This window comes from Adiantum capillus-veneris, chromosome 18, assembly GCF_014529385.1.
Source record: "Adiantum capillus-veneris isolate H3 chromosome 18, ASM1452938v2, whole genome shotgun sequence".
Taxonomy (NCBI): Eukaryota; Viridiplantae; Streptophyta; class Polypodiopsida; order Polypodiales; family Pteridaceae; genus Adiantum; species Adiantum capillus-veneris.
This window is the reverse complement of record NC_140948.1, coordinates 146,920,560-146,939,236: the sequence shown is the minus strand read 5'-3', so window position 1 is coordinate 146,939,236 and position 18,677 is coordinate 146,920,560. Positions and strand designations below refer to the sequence as shown.

General features: G+C 45.8%; 1 protein-coding gene across 5 annotated transcripts in view; it reads left to right on the top strand.

The window, feature by feature from the left end:
- LOC147436597 (Spc97 / Spc98 family of spindle pole body (SBP) component) overlaps positions 1-18,677 on the top strand; it is a 147,627-nt gene that overhangs the window by 128,289 nt on the left and 661 nt on the right. For 2 of the 5 annotated variants that reach the window (XM_086489459.1, XM_086489460.1), the window contains exons 10-11: positions 13,896-13,969; positions 15,448-15,547. In XM_086489459.1, coding sequence (XP_086345585.1) covers positions 13,896-13,969; positions 15,448-15,547 — 174 coding nt within the window. Of the gene's footprint in view, positions 1-13,895; positions 13,970-15,447; positions 15,548-15,849; positions 18,658-18,677 lie in introns of those variants that run through there. The other 3 variants (XM_086489461.1, XR_015185202.1, XR_015185201.1) reach the window with 3 other exon arrangements.

Genomic DNA, 18,677 nt, shown 5'->3' with positions numbered 1-18,677 from the left:
TCGTACTCCATGTCTCCTCAGCAGACTATCTCTATGTCGATGTAGCTCAAGTAGATATAAGCCTTTGATCCTGATACCTCATGACTGTATCTAGGGGTCAAAAACCCTCCCTGAAGAAGCAATGGAAGCGCCCTCGTATCTCATAATACACAGTGCAGTGGCATATGTAGTGTAGCTTTGTCTCTGGCCCTCTATCGTATAGTTGGCATATCCTATACTCCGCGGTGGTATCCCTCTGAATCTACCCGTCTCAATCTCCAGCTGATGTGAGGATGTGCGAATCTGACCAATAGCACATCGCACAAATGAGTGTCTATGTAGCTCGGACGAATAACAAACCCATCTCTCGAAAGTTGGAGAAGATGCTCTTTGTAGAAAGCCATCTTCGTGCCCAACTCCTGCATCGGCTCTACCCATGTCCTCCTAGTGTCCAACTGTATAAGATCTTGACGAATGAGTCTAGTGATCTCCGTCCGTGTGACTGGTAGTGAGGGTGCATCCAGGGAATACTGAAAAGCAGGCAGTCTATCCATGCTGAAACCATGCCTCTGAAACCATGAGGTCATTTGCGCATACCAACATGATGCGTCTCCCTGCATCGCTAACTGTCTAGAGGACTCAAGAGCCAATCTAGTATATCTGCCTCTATGTGTATCCCATAGACTGTGCATAAAGGACACTGATCTGGTAAGAGATTCAATCTCTATAGAAGGGGTGGCTACCTCCGCTCGAATAATTGCATGTGGTACAGAGGCCTTGGCTCTAATCATCCGGGATATTATGAATACCAAGGGTCTCTCCATGCTCCTCCAACTGTCATGATTCACAGATGGTCCCCAAACCTGGACCCCATAAAGCATAGCTGAAGCAACCAAAGTATCAAAGAGCCATAGCTTTGCTCGTGGTTCTTGAAACTGAACCTGCGTACACATCCTCTCTAGCCCTCCCAATGCCGCATAGGCTCTGCACAATCTAGTCGCTGCTGCTCTCTTCAGAGTAAACCTCGGTCCCATGAATACCACCCCCAGATATGTATATGCATCTGTGTACTCCACAGTGTCCTGACCATATACAAGTGTAGGTGCCGATCTCTTGACCCACTGTGGTGTGGTGTTAAACACCATAACCTTGGTTTTACCAAGGTTCACAGACAATCCACTATCCTCTGCAAAGCTGTGCAAAGCATCCAACTGTCTCTGCATGCCCTCTGGTGACTTTGATATCAACACAATATCATCAGCATATAATAACAAAGGGATCCATGTCCCTGCTAGCTGAGCGCCTCTGTCGCCCTCTCTATCAATGTAGTCAGAAACCTCATCTACGTACATACCAAATAGTGTAGGGGACAAAGGACACCCCTGTTTCACTCCAATAGTGGAATGAACAATGTCAGAAATCCCCTCAAGAGTGCGTACATGGCCAGTCACTGAGCCGTATAAAGCCATGATCCCCCATATGATCTCTGTGGGTACTCCCAACTTCTGTAGCCTGCGCATCAATCTGGCCCTCGGCACTGTCTCAAATGCTTTGCGGAAGTCCACAAAGCAACAATACATCCGTCTCCCATGTGCCCGACCCTCCTGAATAATGGCTCTGAGTGTAAGAATATGGTCTAAAGTGGAGAAACCCCTCCTGAATCCAGCCTGTCCTGCTGCTCGTATGCCCTCATTTTCTGTCCATTTACTCGGTTGCTGTTCAAGAATGGATGCATACAACCGTGCCAATGTGTGCCCTATCATAATAGTACGGTAGTTCCTTGGCACCGTGGGGTCCCCTGCCTTGAAGAGAGGTACAATAGAGATAATCTCCAAGACTCGGGTAGTCCCTCACACATGACACGGTTAAACAACCGCGCAAGAACCTCTGACAGTAAATCTCTAGCATGTATCAAGTGCTCCGCTACCAAACCATCATGATCATATGCTCTCCTAGTCCTCATCCTATCAATGGCATTCTTCACCATCTCAGTGGTAAAGAAGGTACTAGTGGCTGGGCATGGCTCTAGAGGTTGGTAATGGTGGTTGCCCAGATACTGTATATAATGATGCTGCATACTGACCCCAAATCTTGCAAGAAGTAATCATTGGAGGAGGTGAGTGCTCATGGAAGAGACGCCAATCCTCACCTCAATCTCGACTTAAAAAGAGCTGATACAAATCACGTTCCATCTTAGCTAAAAAGGCCCGCTTCTTCCGTCGCACTAAACGCCGAAGGGCAATCCCAGACTGTCTATATGTAATGACTCCAAGTATAAGCTCGCTCTGAATCTGAGCTCTCTATCTCTCTGCACTCCTCATCATACCAACTATTATGAGGCATGTTCCCAGAACATCTTCTCTGATCTGGTTGAGTGTGTGGATATGCCTCTACTGTTGCCCCATGCAAGATCTCCGTCAATAGAGTGGTGATCTCCTCCACGGTATATACAGGCTCGGCTGCCCACATCCGACTGTAAATCTCCTCCACATAAACTGAGTCCGTCTCTGGTGTAAAAGTATACCGAGTGTGTGCAAACCTCCGTGGTGTCTGAGAGGCATTGTACTGGAAAGAGACTGAAAAAATCAAGAGAGCATGGTCCATTGCTACTCCAACAAGTCTAGGTCCCACATTGAGATCTTGAATACTAGGGATGAAGCTCGGTGAAGTCATGACATAGTCCACTGTGCTGGCCCCATGTCTGTGTGGAAAGCATGTGAATCCCCGAGACGAAGGAAAAATCTCTAGACCATTAAGCATGGCCAAACCATGCGTAGTCGTCATCTCCATGAGATATCTCCCATACTTTGTGTGCTCTCTATCTTGTGAGTGTCTGTCAAGCCCCATCTTCGATATATCCATCTCTCTAAGCATCTCCTCCAAGGTATCATAAAATACCGTTTGGGAGTTGGCCGTCCTGGCAATAAAATCTCCCAAGAGAATGATATCTCCGCCTCTAGAGAACTCCCATATGTCATCATCAAGTATAGAGAAAGGGGACTGCCCTCTAGGTGAGGTATGGACTGATGTGCTAGGGGAAAGTAACATATAGCAATGTATAAGAATCTGCTCGTCTCAGCTCTCAGTCTCACCCACATGTATCTCGCTTGGTCATCTCTCCGGACAATCTGTAAAAGCAGCTGCAACTCCTCCCTAAATAAGACTGCTACCCCTCCTGAACCTCGACTCCCATGCTGGGATCTAGTGTCTGGCTGACAGGCTGTCTCCCATGAATAACCAATCACATGTGGCATCAACTAACCAGATTTCTGATGTGTCTCTAAGTAAAAGACAATGTCTCTATCTCTGAAGCTATCCTCAAAGGCACCCACATCCAGCCTATATGATCCATTACAATTCCATGCCGCCATCCGGAGTGTGGTCCCATATGTCTCGCACCGTCATGCTGTGCGTCTTTCGAAAACCACTTCTTTCCCTCCTCTATAAAAGGCAATTTTTCCCTCCTCTTCTTGCTGCCTTGATCTCTGGCATCAACTCTTGCATATGTGCTATTTGTGCTAAAGTAAGGTCATCCCCCATAAATATTCTTAAGTGCTGGTCTCTTCTTCAGGAATTTCTTCCTTGTTTCCAAAGTCGGGAAATGCAAAATAAGTGCTCTCTCTTTGACGTTTCCCTTCTCATCCGCTCCATTCTTTCCTACTCTCCAAGCACCTGTGTGCATAGGTTCCGGGATGCCCATTCGCTGCAAGAGTTCCTTCACTTCTTCTTCTACATTTTCGGTGTCTTTGATACCTGTAATACGCACATGGAGGGCTTTGTTCCTCCTCTTCTGTTCCTCCTCAATGGTCATATTGATGATGGTAGAAGTCTGTGCGGCTTTTGGCATCCGGGCCTTGAAGTCTGTGTGGCTTTTGGCATCCAGGCCTTCCCTTTCTTTGCACCCTCAATCCATTTTCTGCTTCGTCAACCTTCTCCTGTGTTTTAAAAAGGCGCTCTGCCCATGAGGAAGCCGCTTTCAAGTTTTGTTCTTCCCCTTCGTGCAGAGTTTTCACCTGCTCCTTAATTTCTTCGAGCTCCTTTAACATCAAGGGCTGATTTCCCCCCTCCATTTTGGGCATAATTCTGCAAGCTGCAAGTTCCCCTTTAAGCTCTTCAATCACTGCATCCTTTTCCTTCATGTACTTTTCCACATTGGTTTTCCAAGATTCAAAGCTTGCAATTGCCTCATCCAACTTTTTCTACATAATACATTCCATTACATTCACTTCTGCCCGCATTAGAGCTTGCACCTCCCCTTTCAAATATAGATACATCTCATCATGCTTACCAAGCATCGCTTTATCCAATTCTTTCCTCATATCTGCATACATAGAATTCTTATAACTCTCTGTGTTTGCGTACATCTCTTTCCTGATGTCATCTCTCATAAAGCTTAGCTCTGATTTAATCATCACTTGAATCTTCTCCATCATTAAATCATCCTGGACTCTGACGGTTTTCCCTGCCCGTAGAGAGCTTGGCGAGAGTACACTATCTCTGTTCCTCCGTTTGAATGTCACTTTCATTTTTTGTGGGGTGATGAAGCTACCTGTATCACCATCCTCGGCTGGTTGGTCCATCCGAGAGAGAAGAACAGAGCGAGCGAGAGAGAGAGTTAGGGAGTTTTTTCAGAGTACCCAACACAGGTCTTCTCTAGAGAGAGGAGATGGGCTGACGCATTACCAAACCAGGACATGGCCTCTGCATCGAGACATGACCCATCGAGAGTATCTGTCTTGCTGAGGTCTCGCCCTTGCCTTGGTTGGCCTCGCCCTCGCCCTTGCTGACACACACACACACACACACACACACACAGAGAGACAGAGAGAGAGAGAGAGAGAGAGAGAGAGAGAGAGAGAGAGATGAAATGAAATGTTATATTAACGTCTTCAAAAGGCCAAAGTGACCTATGAAACCAGAAAGTTACAATGTGGTGGATCTGATACAAAGTTAGAGTAACAAGAGTAACAAGATGACAAAATGACAGAATGACGAAATAAAATACTATGGAATCCTAAACTGCTAGGTGTGAACTAAGCAGCTAAACAGCTAGCTGGGATAGCTAGATCACAGGAGATCCAGCATCGATCACTGGCGGATCTCATCAATCTCCTCCATGGTCAGTAGTCTGACCGGGCGTCATGCATGTCGATCCAAAGTGATTCAAATCCTCTGATGCAGCCTTCATCGATGCTGTGTAGTCCTCCGCAGTCGTGGGCGTCTGGATCTCCCCAGCTCAGTCGCTCGGTCGATCAGTGTGCCTCTCGTGTAAGGCGACGAGCTCTGCTGTGGTAGTAACTCCTCCGGGTGTCCAGTGGCAACTCTAAAGAAGTCTGTGATCTGTCTCTGAGACTGACTAGTCTCTCCTCTCATCAGGCTCTCTTTGTGTCTGCGCAGCTCGAGCAAAAACAAACCCAGGCATCTCTAATCCTCGTACCGCATGACTCTAGAGAATGGTCCAAAGCCCTCTCTAAACAAGCAATTGAAGCGGCCTCGTATCTCGTAGTAGACGGGGCAGTGGCATGTGTAGTGCAACTCTGTCTTAGGCTCGATGTCACACAAGGGGCATGTCCTGGCCTCTGTTGGTACTCTGCTGTATCTCCCAGTCTCGATCGGCAGCTGGTGTGAAGATGTGCGTATCTGGCCAATAGCACATCGTATCCCATGAGACAAGTGGGTGTCCATGTATCTGGGCCTCGTCACAAAACTATCCTCCATAAGCTGGAGGAGATGCTCTCTGTAGCAAGCCATCTTCGTGCCCAGCTCCTGTGCTGGCTGTATCCATGTCCTCTTGGTGTCTACCTGAGTCAGGTGTCTACCTGAGTCAAGTCCTGGTGAATGAGCCTGGTGATCTCGGACTGTCTAAGAGTCAAAGAGGGCGCATTCAGTGAGTACTGGAAGGGAGGCAATCTGTCTATGCTGAACCCATGCGCCTGAAACCATGATGTCATCTCCCCATACCAGCATGCTGTATCTCCCTGCATGGCTAACTGTCGAGAGGACTCAAGTGCGAGGCGTGCATATCTGTCTTTGGGAAGTTCCCACATGCGGTGTATGAAGGAGATAGATCTGGTGAGTGCCTCAACCACCAGTGGGGGGGCAGCTAGCTTTGCTCGTACAGTAGCACATGGTACTAAAGCCTTGGCTCTAATGAGCCGCGAGATCATAGAGACCAGAGGCTTCTCCATGATCCACTGTGGGGTGGTATTAAATACCATGACCTTGGTTTTACCAAGGTTGACGGACAAACCACTTTCCTGGGGAAACCTATGCAAAGCATCCAAGTGACATTGCATCCCCTCGAGAGAGTAGATCAACACAATATCATCAGCATATAACAATAGTGGAATCCATGTCCCTTCCAGCTGTGCACCTGTATCACCATCTCTCTCAATGTAGTCAGAAACCTCATGCACATACATACCAAATAGAGTAGGAGAGAGCGGGCAGCCGTGCTTCACACCAATAGTGGAGTAAACCGGTGTGGATAGACCCTCTGGGGTGCGTACATGCCCCACTACTGACCTGTATAATGCCATGACCCCCCAAATGAGCTCTGTGGGTACTCCCATCTGCTGTAATCTGCGTATCAATCTAGCTCTGGGCACTGTGTCAAATGCTTTGCGGAAATCCACAAAGCTACAATAGATCCGTCTCCCACGCGATCTGCCCTCCTCAATGATGGCTCTGAGTGTCAAGATATGGTCAAGAGTAGAGAAACCCCTCCTGAAACCTGCCAGCCCGGTTGCACGTATCCCCTCCCTCTTTGCCCATCTACTCAGCTGTTGCTCAAGAATAGATGAATACAACCGTGCCAACATGTGTCCAATCATGATAGTGCGATAATTCCTAGGCTCCATAGGGTCTCCCGACTTGAAGATAGGTACAATAGTAGATAGGCTCCAAGTATCAGGCAAGCCCTCACACATGGCACGGTTAAACATAACTGCTAGAAGTTTTGCTAGTAAATCTCTGGCATGCGTGAAATGCTCAGCCACTAAGCCATCATGATCATATGCTCTCCTCACCATCTCAACGGTGAAAAAAGCACATGTGTGTGGGCATGGATGGGGGGTGGGGGGGTGGGAAGGGGGGGCTGGTCAGGAACTGTGTACAAAGATGATGCATACTGGCCCCAATCCTCTGTAGAAGTGATGGCAGAGGGGGGGGGGGGGGGGGTGTTTGTGTGCGCTCGTGAAAGAGCCTCCACGCCTCACGTGAGTCCTGACTCAAGAATAGCTGGTATAGATCCTGCTCTAGGCGAGCCAAAAATGCCCTCTTCTTCCGCCGCACTAGGCGTCGGAAGTCAATCTGTGACTGCGTGTGAGTGATGTCCCCCAAAAGCACCTCCTTTGAAGTCTAGCTGTAGTGTTCGGGCATTCCTCATCATACCAACTGTTCTGGGGCTCCCCGAACGGCGTCTCTGCTCAGGCTGGGTATGTGGGTATGCCTCTGCTGCAGCATCATGTAGTGTCTGTGTCAGTATAGTAGTAAGCTCCTCCTGAGGTCGCCCTGGCTCGTGTGTGCACAGGCGTCTGTAGATCCCATCTATGTATACAGAGTCCGTCTCCCGCGTGAAGGTGTAGGGAGCATGATCCACTACCACACCAACAGGTCTGGGTCCAACCGTGAGGCCTGGATACTAGAGATGAGGCTCGGGTGTGCCATAACATAATCCACTGTGCTTGCTCCATGTCTGTGTGGAAAGCATGTAAAACCCCCCGTAGCGGGAAATCTCTGTAGGCCATTCAAGATGGCCAATCCATGTGCAATCCCCATGTCTATCAAGTGTCGTCCATACTCGGTGTGTTCTCCATCTTGTGATAGTCTAGATAGGCCCGTCTCTGCAACATCCAACTCTCTTAGCATCTCCTCTGAAGTATCATAAAATAATGCATGATGATGAGCAGTCCTAGCATTGAAATCCCCTAGAATGATGATGTCACCATCTCTAGAGAACTCCCATATGTCATCATCCAAAATAGAGAAGGGGGACTGTCCTCTGGGTGGTGCATAAATTGACGTACTCGGGGGAAAGTAGCAAATAGCAATGTAAAGATATACGCATGTCTCTGCTCTCAATCTCACCCACATGTACCTAGCTTGCTCATCCCTGCGGGCTATATGTATCAATGGCTGCAACTCCTCCCTGATTAACATTGCCACTCCTCCTAAGCCCCGCCCTCTGTGCTCTGATCGTGTCTCCTGTCTATAGGTAGTCTCCCATCTATATCCACTAATGTGAGGCATAGATTGCCCTGGGGCCTGATGTGTCTCAGAGTAGAAGACGATGTCTCTTCCCGTAAAACTATCCTCAAAAGCACCCATATCAAGGCACATAGATCCATTACAATTCCAATTGGCAACTTTGAGTCTGGTCCCGGTCTCGCACCGTCATGTGGAGCGCCGCTCTACAATCACCACCCGGCCATCTCTGTAGAAGGCCGTCTTTCCCTTCTCCCTTGCTGCTTGAATCTCTGGCACTACCTCTCTCATATGCGCAAGCTGTGTGAGAGTGAGGTCATCTCCAAGGAATATGCCCGTTTTCTTTAGTGTAGGGCGCTTCTTCAAGAAGTCCTTCTTTGCCTCCATGGATGGGAAACGGATGATTAAAGCTCTCCCTTTTGAAGTCTCCCCATTGCCTTGTGTCTTTTTCCCTACCCTCCACGCCTATGTATGAGTAGCCTCACTACCCATCATGCGGAGAAGTTCTTCAACTTCCCCTTCCACATCATCTCGGTCTTGTAGACCGGTTACTCTTATATGCAAGGCTCTAGTTTTCCTTAGCTGCTCTTCTTCTAGAGTCATGTTGACGATTGTAGGAGTGGGGACGGATGTGGTTTCTTTCCCTTTCCCTTTCTTAGCGACTTCTATCCACTTCTCGGCCTCATCCGCCTTCTTCTGCGTCTTCATGATCACATCCATCCACAAAGACGTCTTTACCACCTTCTGTTTCTCCTCCTCTGTGATCATACGTACCTTGCTCCTTGATGACCTTGATCTCGTCTATCACCGAGGGCTGAAATTCCCCTCTTCCCGTCCACTGCTTACTCTATCTGTAAGCTCTCGCTTAAGGGCTGTGACCTCTTCTCTAAGTGCTTGTGAATCCGCCTTAAATGCTTGTAGCTGTGCGTGCAAATCCTCTTTCTCCTTCTTCCATTGCGTGCCTTCATTGAGAAACATTTGAAGGAGGTTGGCCTTCTCTTTCCACCATCCCTCCGTCTTTGCTTTCCATTCTTTCATCTCCCTTTCCATTTGTGTTATCCGCTTGTTTGGTAAGCACAAAGGAGAGAGAGAGAGAATGTTCAAAGCTTGCCCAAGGGGGCCGCCATATGAGCAAAGGATAGGCGGGTCCATTCCAAAGCCAGGCAAACAAAGGCAGTGCAAGGCGGGTGATTGGAGATCAAATGGAGAATTCCAAAGGTGGTATAGCACGAGAGAGTTGAAGGGGAGCTAAGGGCTGGGTCCAAGCCAAGCGAAGGTGGGCAGATGGAGTGCAAATGGGTCAAAAGCCCAAAGGGCCAAATTCAAAGGTAAAAAGGGTAAGGTTAAGAGGGAAAAAGAAAAATTAAGAAAGATGCCAAGGGGCACTAGTGACATCGCTAGTGCACCCCCCCTCAAGCACAAGCCAAAGAGAACCAAAGAAAGCAGATGAAAACAAGGCGGCTCCTCCTTTCCAAAATTTCCAAATCGGGATGCCAGATGGGCCAATGAGAGAGCATATTCTAAAGTTGAAGACCTCCCACTGTAAAAGTCATTTTTTAATTAAATTAGGGACTTTTTTGTGCCGTTTGAAGCCTACAGAATGGAGTCTTTTGGAAGAGGAGTGTGCCTACCAAATCCTTTTGTAATTTCCCTTGGAAATGGCCATGGTGATGGCATTGCAAGCTTTGTACATGCCTTATGAAGCGTAATCAAGTCACTGTTGCCCCGTTTTTGGTGTTGTTTTTCCTTCCCCCCTCCTCTTTCTCCTGCTCTTGTGTTTCCCCGCGGTGCCGGCAGTGTGGATGTGTGTGTCCCCCCGGACCGTCGGTGTTTTGTGTGAGAGTGGGATTGAGCGGCTGTGTGTGTGTGTGCAAGGGTGGAGACCGACCGTGGCAATAGGTGTGCGTTGTGTGGTGGACTTGTGGAATGTGTAGAGATTGGGAAAAGAGCAGGTGGTGGTCTGCTAGTGAGAAGTGTGTTTTGAAGGTGTTTTTTCTGAGAGGATAGGGGTGTTGTGGATACCCTGAGCTATAGAGAGGCCTTTGTTGTTGTGCAGGGCGTGTTCCCCCATTCCCCCTCTCCAACGACGCTGATATTTCCATTGCCTTATATAATTTTGATTGAGTTTTGACAATTTAAAGAAAAACTCCTTCAAGTCTTCATTCCCACGTTATCTAGGCGATCATCTTTTGCATTCCTTGTTGAGCGGCCTTCCAAGCATAGATGAAAAGCATTTGGAGAAAGGCCGACTCTCAGCATCGGGTGACAACTCAACTTTCTTGTCCTAGCCATGTTGGACACACACCACAATCCACGCATTTCAAGTGATGACATTTGAATAGAAAGTCCTCCATGAACTTCATGTTAAAAAAATGAGAGCACCATGTAACATACATATCGACCAAAGCTTTGATTGCTTTTATGCTTTTGTAATGCACCACATTTGGAATTTATGTTGGTTAGCATTGTCGAGCACAACATTCCCGAACAAAGCATTGCTAAACATATCCTTAAAATAGACCCGATCTTCATCTTGTTCTCCTTCTTCCCTTAGTGGAAGCGGAGCGACACGACACCGAAGCCGATACAAGTGGGACAGACTCGCCCTTTAACTTTACATCAAGGATGATCTCTTTACCCTTCTCATTTTTCAATGTAGCTTTTCTTGCCAATAGTCAACCACAACATGGTGCTTGTGGTACCAAGGTATCCCACAAAATGCCAAGGATGGGAGAAGCGACCAGATGCAAAAAGGCTAGAGATGCTCCCTGCTTGGGCACTTAGTCAAATGGGAGAGGGAAGGGCCGTCTATGTAGGGGAAGTGTGGCCTAGATTACGAGAGGTTATCTGCCATCTAGTAAGTGGGTTACCACCTCGGAAGTTCTATGTGCCTATGTGTGAGTTTCTTACAACTTTATTGTCGTATCTCACTAACTGGTGATGCATTGGACATGCAAACTGGACCGACATGTATCTCCAGTCCTAATCTACACGCGAGTGTTGCTGTATGCCCACTGAAGTGTAACAACACTGCTCAAACATGACGTGATGTGTTTTTTCAAAATGGTGCAAGCCACCTCAAAGACTTTGAGATGTGAATAAAGCATGCATGACGCGGATCTGGAAAAGGTCAAGGCTCTAGTCTTGATGGAGCCTCCTTCCAGTGCTCAGGGTTTGGCGTCATTCGTGCACAGGTTGAAGTATCTATCTAGGTTTTTTTGGATGCTGTTGCAGTATGTATACCCCCTTCAGAAGAAGGCGCATCAGGTGCATGGTTTTGAATGGGACAAGGAAGCTCAAGAAGCTTTCGACAAGGTGAAGAAAATCTTGTGTCAACTGCCAACAGTGTGTCCACCCAATCAAGAAGATGACTTTTATATTGCCATGACAGTAGGTACGGTGGCTATTGGGGCGGTATTGCTGCAAAAATGGGAAGGAGCTATAAGCCTATCTATTTTGAAAGCAGGGTAATAAGTCCTGGAGAGGCGACCTACACTGAAGGAGAGCAGTGGGTCATGGCCTTGGTTTTTGCCTGTAGGAAGTTCAAGGTGTATCTCATCATGCAAAAGTTTTATGTGTTGATGGGCAACAATTTGTTGCCGGAAGTGGTGTTGCACTTGAAGTCAAGTGTAGCGGTGTGTGCCAACTGTTTGTCTCTATGCATGCATGATAGTTGTGCGAGTAGCCCATTTCAAGTGTTTTTGTACATGGAAGTCTTGAGAAAGTGACTAAGTACTTAAAAGACATTAGTAAAACTGAACTTTTTGTATCCTTTGGTCGTGAGTGCGGTGGAAGTTTCAACAAGGAAGGAGCTCCATGCATTGGAAGCCTACGATGAAGGGTGGGCGTTTTGCTGTGGAGTTTGTTGCTATGTGAGGGCCTTGTGTTGTGAGTTGAGAGTTTGTCTCTCCTCAATGGGCTGATGAAAGTGGGTATTTAGATCTTGAATTTTACCCCTCTTCATGGTTGACTTGGTGATGAAAGTTGTGTGGAGTAGAGCTCTCTTCTATGCTCTGCTTGTGGCTAGGGTTTCACAGCGAAAGACCTATGCTATGCATATGAATGGGAAAGGTTTTCCCCATGTTTTCCATCACTTTCTCTAAGCTTTTTGTTTTTTCCCTGAACTTAGTGTGCTTTTGAATTAGTTATGATTCAAATGGACGTTCATCAGATTATGTGTATATATGAGAGCGCATATGGAGTCTCTTCTAGCACATGTGAAGGCCATTGAGATAGAGTGAACGCCCTTGGCTTTTGTCATCAAAAGAGCAGAGATTTTCATGTTTTTTTCTCAAGTTTTTTCCATGATTTTATCGGCGTCTTTGCTTCCTTGAGTGCAATTGAGTATAGTGGGTTGTAGCGGAGAAGATGGAAGCTAGTCGAGTCTAGGTGGGGTTGTGTGTGTAAGGTGAGAAAATTTGTGAGAAGAAATCAGCCCATATCCTTTTGAGTAAACGATTCTCTTCATCCTCGTTTCATTGGGGTGGTTTGAGGTGTTGTAGCGGCCAGCTCCCCAATCGTGTATAAACATTTATGGAAGTGTTCGAAAATCGGAAAAGTCTATCTAATGGACTTTCCAGTGCTTTGAACCAGCTCACAATATTACTGGCACATAATCCCTTATACTTTGTAGACAAATCTTGGCTTTGAAGACGCAGCGGTACCATTTCCACATGGCACATTGAGCTGTCTGCGCTTGACATTACACATGTTTCCTAGTACATTATGAGATAAGAGGATGATAGCATTTGGGCCAAGGGGATGGATTATGCTGATCAAAGATTCCTTCAGCTATTCTTGCTGGAGCTATTCAGGCATAGAGTTGCTTTACTACGGAATTTTACATGTTCTAGCAGCGGACCCATTCAAAGGCCAGGGGACAAATTTCCTCCAAGCACCTCTCAAGAGACCATGGATTCATTTTGGCTGGACCTGGGACCATATGACAGCATGGTGAGACTGTATAGGCCCTAGGGTCCATAGTGTGTCGGGGTTATATTCGTTGTTCTAAAGCCCATGTACAGATGTGTTGCTCACAGGGTCCGATGGGATTTTGTACAGCAATCTGCTATACACATTCTTTAACCGTCAAGGTCGGCGGTTGGGTGGCGGGCCATCCTGGCCGTCCATCGTGCGCCCAAGACTCGACAGAATTAACCTGCAGCATTGTCGGCTGGATGATTGACAAGTCAACGTTTAGAATCTAAAAAGTGCAGCTGACAGTCTGCAGACCAGTGTACGATCTCCAGCTCAGCACCCGGAATAAGTGCTGCCTCCTCCAATCATTTCCAATCATCATTGCCAATCATTGTATGGCAAGTCAGCGCTCCTAATAATTCACCGTTTCCTCCAATCCTTGTAGACCAAGTCAGCACACGTAATCCTTCCTCGCTCACCTGTCTCCTCCAATCATTGTGGAACACCTCAGTGCTCGTAATATTTCAGAGCTCATTGCATGGCCCCCCTCCCCCCGACCCTTGACTGCTAGGAAAGGTCGTTGATTGACCTTTCCCCGCAATCCATGCTCCCCGTGGCTCCTGGCCTCTGCGGATCACCACGAGTGGCATGGATTACGGGGAAAGGTCAGTCAACGACCTTTCCCTCCCCCTTATTGGTTGACTACAGTCTCTGCAAATTTCATGAAACTTAATTTGAGTGCGCATCACTGCAGTTTTCTTTCTTTTATTTGATAAGGTATAATTTCTATACAGGATTTGCTGCATGTTGGTAGACAGGGTCGCACCTCACAGAAGCAAGATTGGATAAACACTCTGATACTCTTCAGGTAATTATATTGTATACAGATATGACAGAGGAAAGGTCAATTTACTTGCAAAATCTGATGGTATTCTTGAGAAATTTGAGACGAGACCGTGTGATTGAAATAAGGTTCTATATGTAATGGCTGTGTGGAAGATTGCTCATCATGGCTTATGTGTTGGCAGTTAGCTAATACATATGGGGATGCCTGATAGTACTTTAGATGCATTTTTCCAGAGAAATCATGGTATTAGTTTTGGATAGGCATGGCTGCGAAGGAGAGTTTTAGTGGAATCATAGATTCTTTGAGAGATGGACTCTAGATACTTGATGTATCACTTGGGAAGGTCTTCACTTGCTTGTATGAGTGATTGATATCCACCTATTATATAAGGAATACACTACTATGAATTCCCATCCACTTTATGCTGGGCATATTGTTCTTGAAGCTTTTATGAATGCGCATGTAGCTTGGGCAAAGGAGAGGACAGAGATGAAGAGAGGTTTTCAATATTTCGGCTAGTCCTGTATGAATTTGTGTGCTAGATGCAGGCTAGTTTTTCAACTGGATCATTGCAGTGGCAACACGCATGGAAGGAAGAATGATGTTACTTGGGGATGGCCTCTTGAAGAAATGAGAAATGAGAAATGATATATTAACGTCTTCAAAAGGCCAAAATGATCTATGAGACCATCAGATACAAAGTGGTGAATCTAATACAATGTCTGAAGTACAAGTACAAAAAGTACTGAAAGTAAAAATGAAAACTGAAAATGAAGTGTGAAATGTGAAATGTGAAAATGTAGAATAGGCCCTCAATGACAATCTGGGTGTTGTGCTAGAATGCCTCTGATCCTCTGTTGGAGTCTCCGTCGATGGAGTGTGCTCCTGTGTCTCGGTCGTGGTCGTCTCGATTTCCCGAGCTCAGTCGCCTTGTCAATGAGGGTGCCTCTCGTATGAATGCGGGTACAACCCTGTGCTGGTGGTTGGTCTCTTGGCTCCCTCGATCCAAAGAAGTCTGTGATCTGTCTCTGCGACTGTCGTGCTCCATGTCTCCTCAACAGACTATCTCTATGTCGGTGTAGCTCAAGTAGATATAAGCCAAGGCATCTCTGTTCCTGATACCTCATGACTCTATCTAGGGGTCCAAAACCCTCCCTGAATAAGCAATGGAAGCGCCGTGCAGTGGCATATGTAGTGTAGCTCTGTCTCATTCAATGGGATTCAATGAAGAGAGGCATTCAATGGGATTTGGTTTTTTTTTTTGAAAGATGAATAAATCTTATAGGTGGAAGCATACTATTTGTGGTCAATTGCTCCTCATAAAAGAGAGAGAAAATTGAGACTGCATTGGAAATGGATGTAGATAAGATTTTTTCTTGCTGATCACCTCAACAGGCATAATGCATGCCTGAAGGATGTAACTTGTATGAATGGCTTTTGTGTTTGTGTCTTTTTCATATTGGCTGAAAATAAGGAAATTTCTTTGTTTGCTTCAACAGGCAACAAGCTGATCATTTTGTGACAACTCTGCAAGGGCACTTAGAAACACAACTTCTACACAATGTTTGGCGTAAATTACTTCAAGCACTTTATCACAGGGTGAGCAGCAAGTTCATTTGTTTCTGCTGGTGTTTTAGTGAAAAGCTAGCTTAATCAAAAGCTGGTTGCGAGCTTTGATATAACTGATTGTTGCTCAATCAAAGTCTTCTAGATGAGAAACTTGCAGAGGATAGAGTGATATCCATGCGAGCTGTAGGCTGACATTGTTGTCATATTGCAGTCATGCAAAAGCTGAAGCAAAATCTTGTACAAAGAATTTATGTTGTGTTAAGAGTTAATTATATTCTTTTTTTCCGCTAGTTTTGTAATATGCTAAGTGGGCTACATCTTCCTCTCAATAGGGTACACTCTACAAAGGAAAAGGGAGATTCTCATTATCAACATGTGCACAATGGCTGAATCATAAAATGTGAGGGCGGAAGAGCCACACAAGTGGCCTGTGGATGCCATGGTCCACCGTGAAGAAGGATCCAGGCCTTCACATTTGAATAAATGCGTGGTGTCGTTTGTCATCTGTGTCGGAGTTGCTCTGCATGCTATCCATAGTAGCCTTCCATTTTTGAAAGGGAACGTTTGGAAACAGGTTTCAAAGGTTTCTGGAGGTTTTGGCCCATGTTTGAAACGCCATTCAAAAGGTTTCATGAAGAACTTCCAAGAAGTAACAGAAGTGAAAAGAAACACGCAGCAGTCCCACGATATTACTACTTTTTAGTGGCTAGTCAACAGTGAACGTCTAGCTAGCCTATAATAACGGACAACCCCTGATTTCCCTTGGAGGTACACCTAGGAGACCCAGAGACGCTGTCTTTAGGACTTGTCAAGAAACCCGTTTCTTCCACACAAAATCTTGGGAAACATTTGTGAAACCTGATAGCCTAGAGGCGAGCTCAGAAATGTGGGAGACCAAGGTGCACTTTGAGACCAACGCTGACTCGCCTGAACGCAAGCAAGCCAACCCTCCTCCTGCACCTCACAGAAGAAGCACTCTTCTTGGGCTGCACAGGCTCTGACTGCAATCAACACCTCTATATGTGTGAAAGCTGGGGCCTGCAACTTAAGGGGTTAGTGCCAGTCTGCCTGGAGTGATACTTCTTTGTTCAGAGCAGTTCTATATTGTGATGGGAGTGTATGGCTGTGAGAACAACATTACAAGAACAACTATTCTTGGGTGTATACATGACCTGCTTTACAAATTACTCGGGGTTGATCCTCTCATTAGGATTGTGAGTGGAGACTAATTATAGGTTTGGGTTGAGAGGAGGCATGAAATGATGGTTTGTTTATCTATTCAATCTAATTGGTTGGTGTGCCTTCAGAAAGGCGAAGAAAGGGGGAAGGGGCAGATTGAGAGCATAGTTATGGAAGAGAGTAAGTGGGGAATACATGAAAATGGAAAATAGAATATGTAGATTGCTATATACGAAAACAAAAGGGTGGAGGCTAAAGGGATTTTCAGTAACTATGGAGGAGTCGACTGCTATTTAACATACGAGCAGTTACGTATACCAGCTGCAATGGATTGAAAACATGGACAGTTAGCTATAGCTAGCTTTGCATAGCCCGAAGAGCTGGACCCTTGCACCAGATTTTGTTATGGATGGTAGAGGACATGCTTGCTTCTGTATTTCAGGCGGCAGCAGAAGCCATCTACAGGTGCAGTGAGATTTTTCCAAGACCGAGAAACCTCCGCAGGCTGCAGGGTGTTTTTAAATTAGCTGAAATTTCAAATCCGCTTATCATGGCCTGGGGTTAGTGTTCCAGATGTTTTTGAAGGGCCCAGCATGTCCTCAACATTGCATATTTGGGGAGAACTTTGCTTGTTTCTTCACGATTGCGTAGTCTAGTTTTTGGGATCAGGTGCAAAATCTTATTGGCTAACATTTGAACATGTGAACCAGGCTTCCTTGAAATGCCAAAGTTTTGAAGACTATCATAAAAATCCCACCCTCCCCTCAACGTGCATGACAGGCTATCAGTCATCTTGTAAGCAGGCACTTGGATTTGTAGCTGAACATTAGCATCACTTTAATACATCCAACTGCACCACTTAGTAAGGACTGGTTGAAGTGCCAAGCCCTCTCTCTGCTTTACTAAACCCGAAAGGTATAGTGCCGACACCCACGAAAGCACAGGTCCTGGGCCTTCACATCGATGAAAACATTTGTTCCTTCAAACTCATACGAGAACTTTGTGCCTGTCGAGGAGTGAAACCACCTAGAGCAATTGAAGTGATGTATATAATGTCAGGGCCACTGAATTTTCACAAAATTGTCTACACCTTAAAGCAACTGCATAAGTTTGAAGGTACTGTTTTGATCAAACGTAGTTATTAGAGCAAAGTGAAAGCTCTTAGAATCACTGGTAGGACTTTAGAGTAATGTTATAATACGATCTGGCGAAAGATCAATTGCTGTGTGTCAAAGTGAAAGAGCAAAGAGCTTTTTTTTGCATCAGAGGTGTAGATAACACTGACAGTAGGCTGTAGCTATGTAACTGGGGGCTCACATATCACTCAGTGTAGTTAGTTGTGCGCTTAGCACCACTTTGATGCCTTGGGTAGATTTTAGAATCATGTTTGCTTGCTATCTCTCCCCTAATCAGTCGCTATTGCAACTAGAGATCTGGAAAAACCCATAAACAGTACAAAATACTAAGGTTTCAAAGGATTTTGTGTATTTGGATTCTGGGGCCTGCCTTTTGAGCATGATGCATAAGGTTGCAGCATTTTATTTTTGGTGGTTTCGTGCTTTAGCCCTATGGATATAGTGTATGTTGATGGTTCCTTTTAGTAGGCTTGTGTAATACGTGCCTTCAGTTTACTATTTCCATAAAGGAGTTTTGCGAATAATGATACAACTTGATTCTCATGAAAAGAAAATATGACACAAATGTGGATGCATGCACGATTTCCTCCTTAATGTACAAGAAGAGAAGAAGCCATTCTAAAGGTAAAGAAGGCCAGCACTTCTATGCACTCTTTTCTTCTTTCACGTAAAGTACAAGAAGAGAAAAAGCCGCTGTAATGGTAAAGAGGGCCAACATTTATAATAATGGTTTAATGTGACTCTAGGAGAACACATGACTGTACTTATTCAGTGCCTGGGCCCTGCTCTGTCATTTTTCTAATTTTTATTGAGATGCCTTTTAAGGATTTATTGAAATTTTCCAG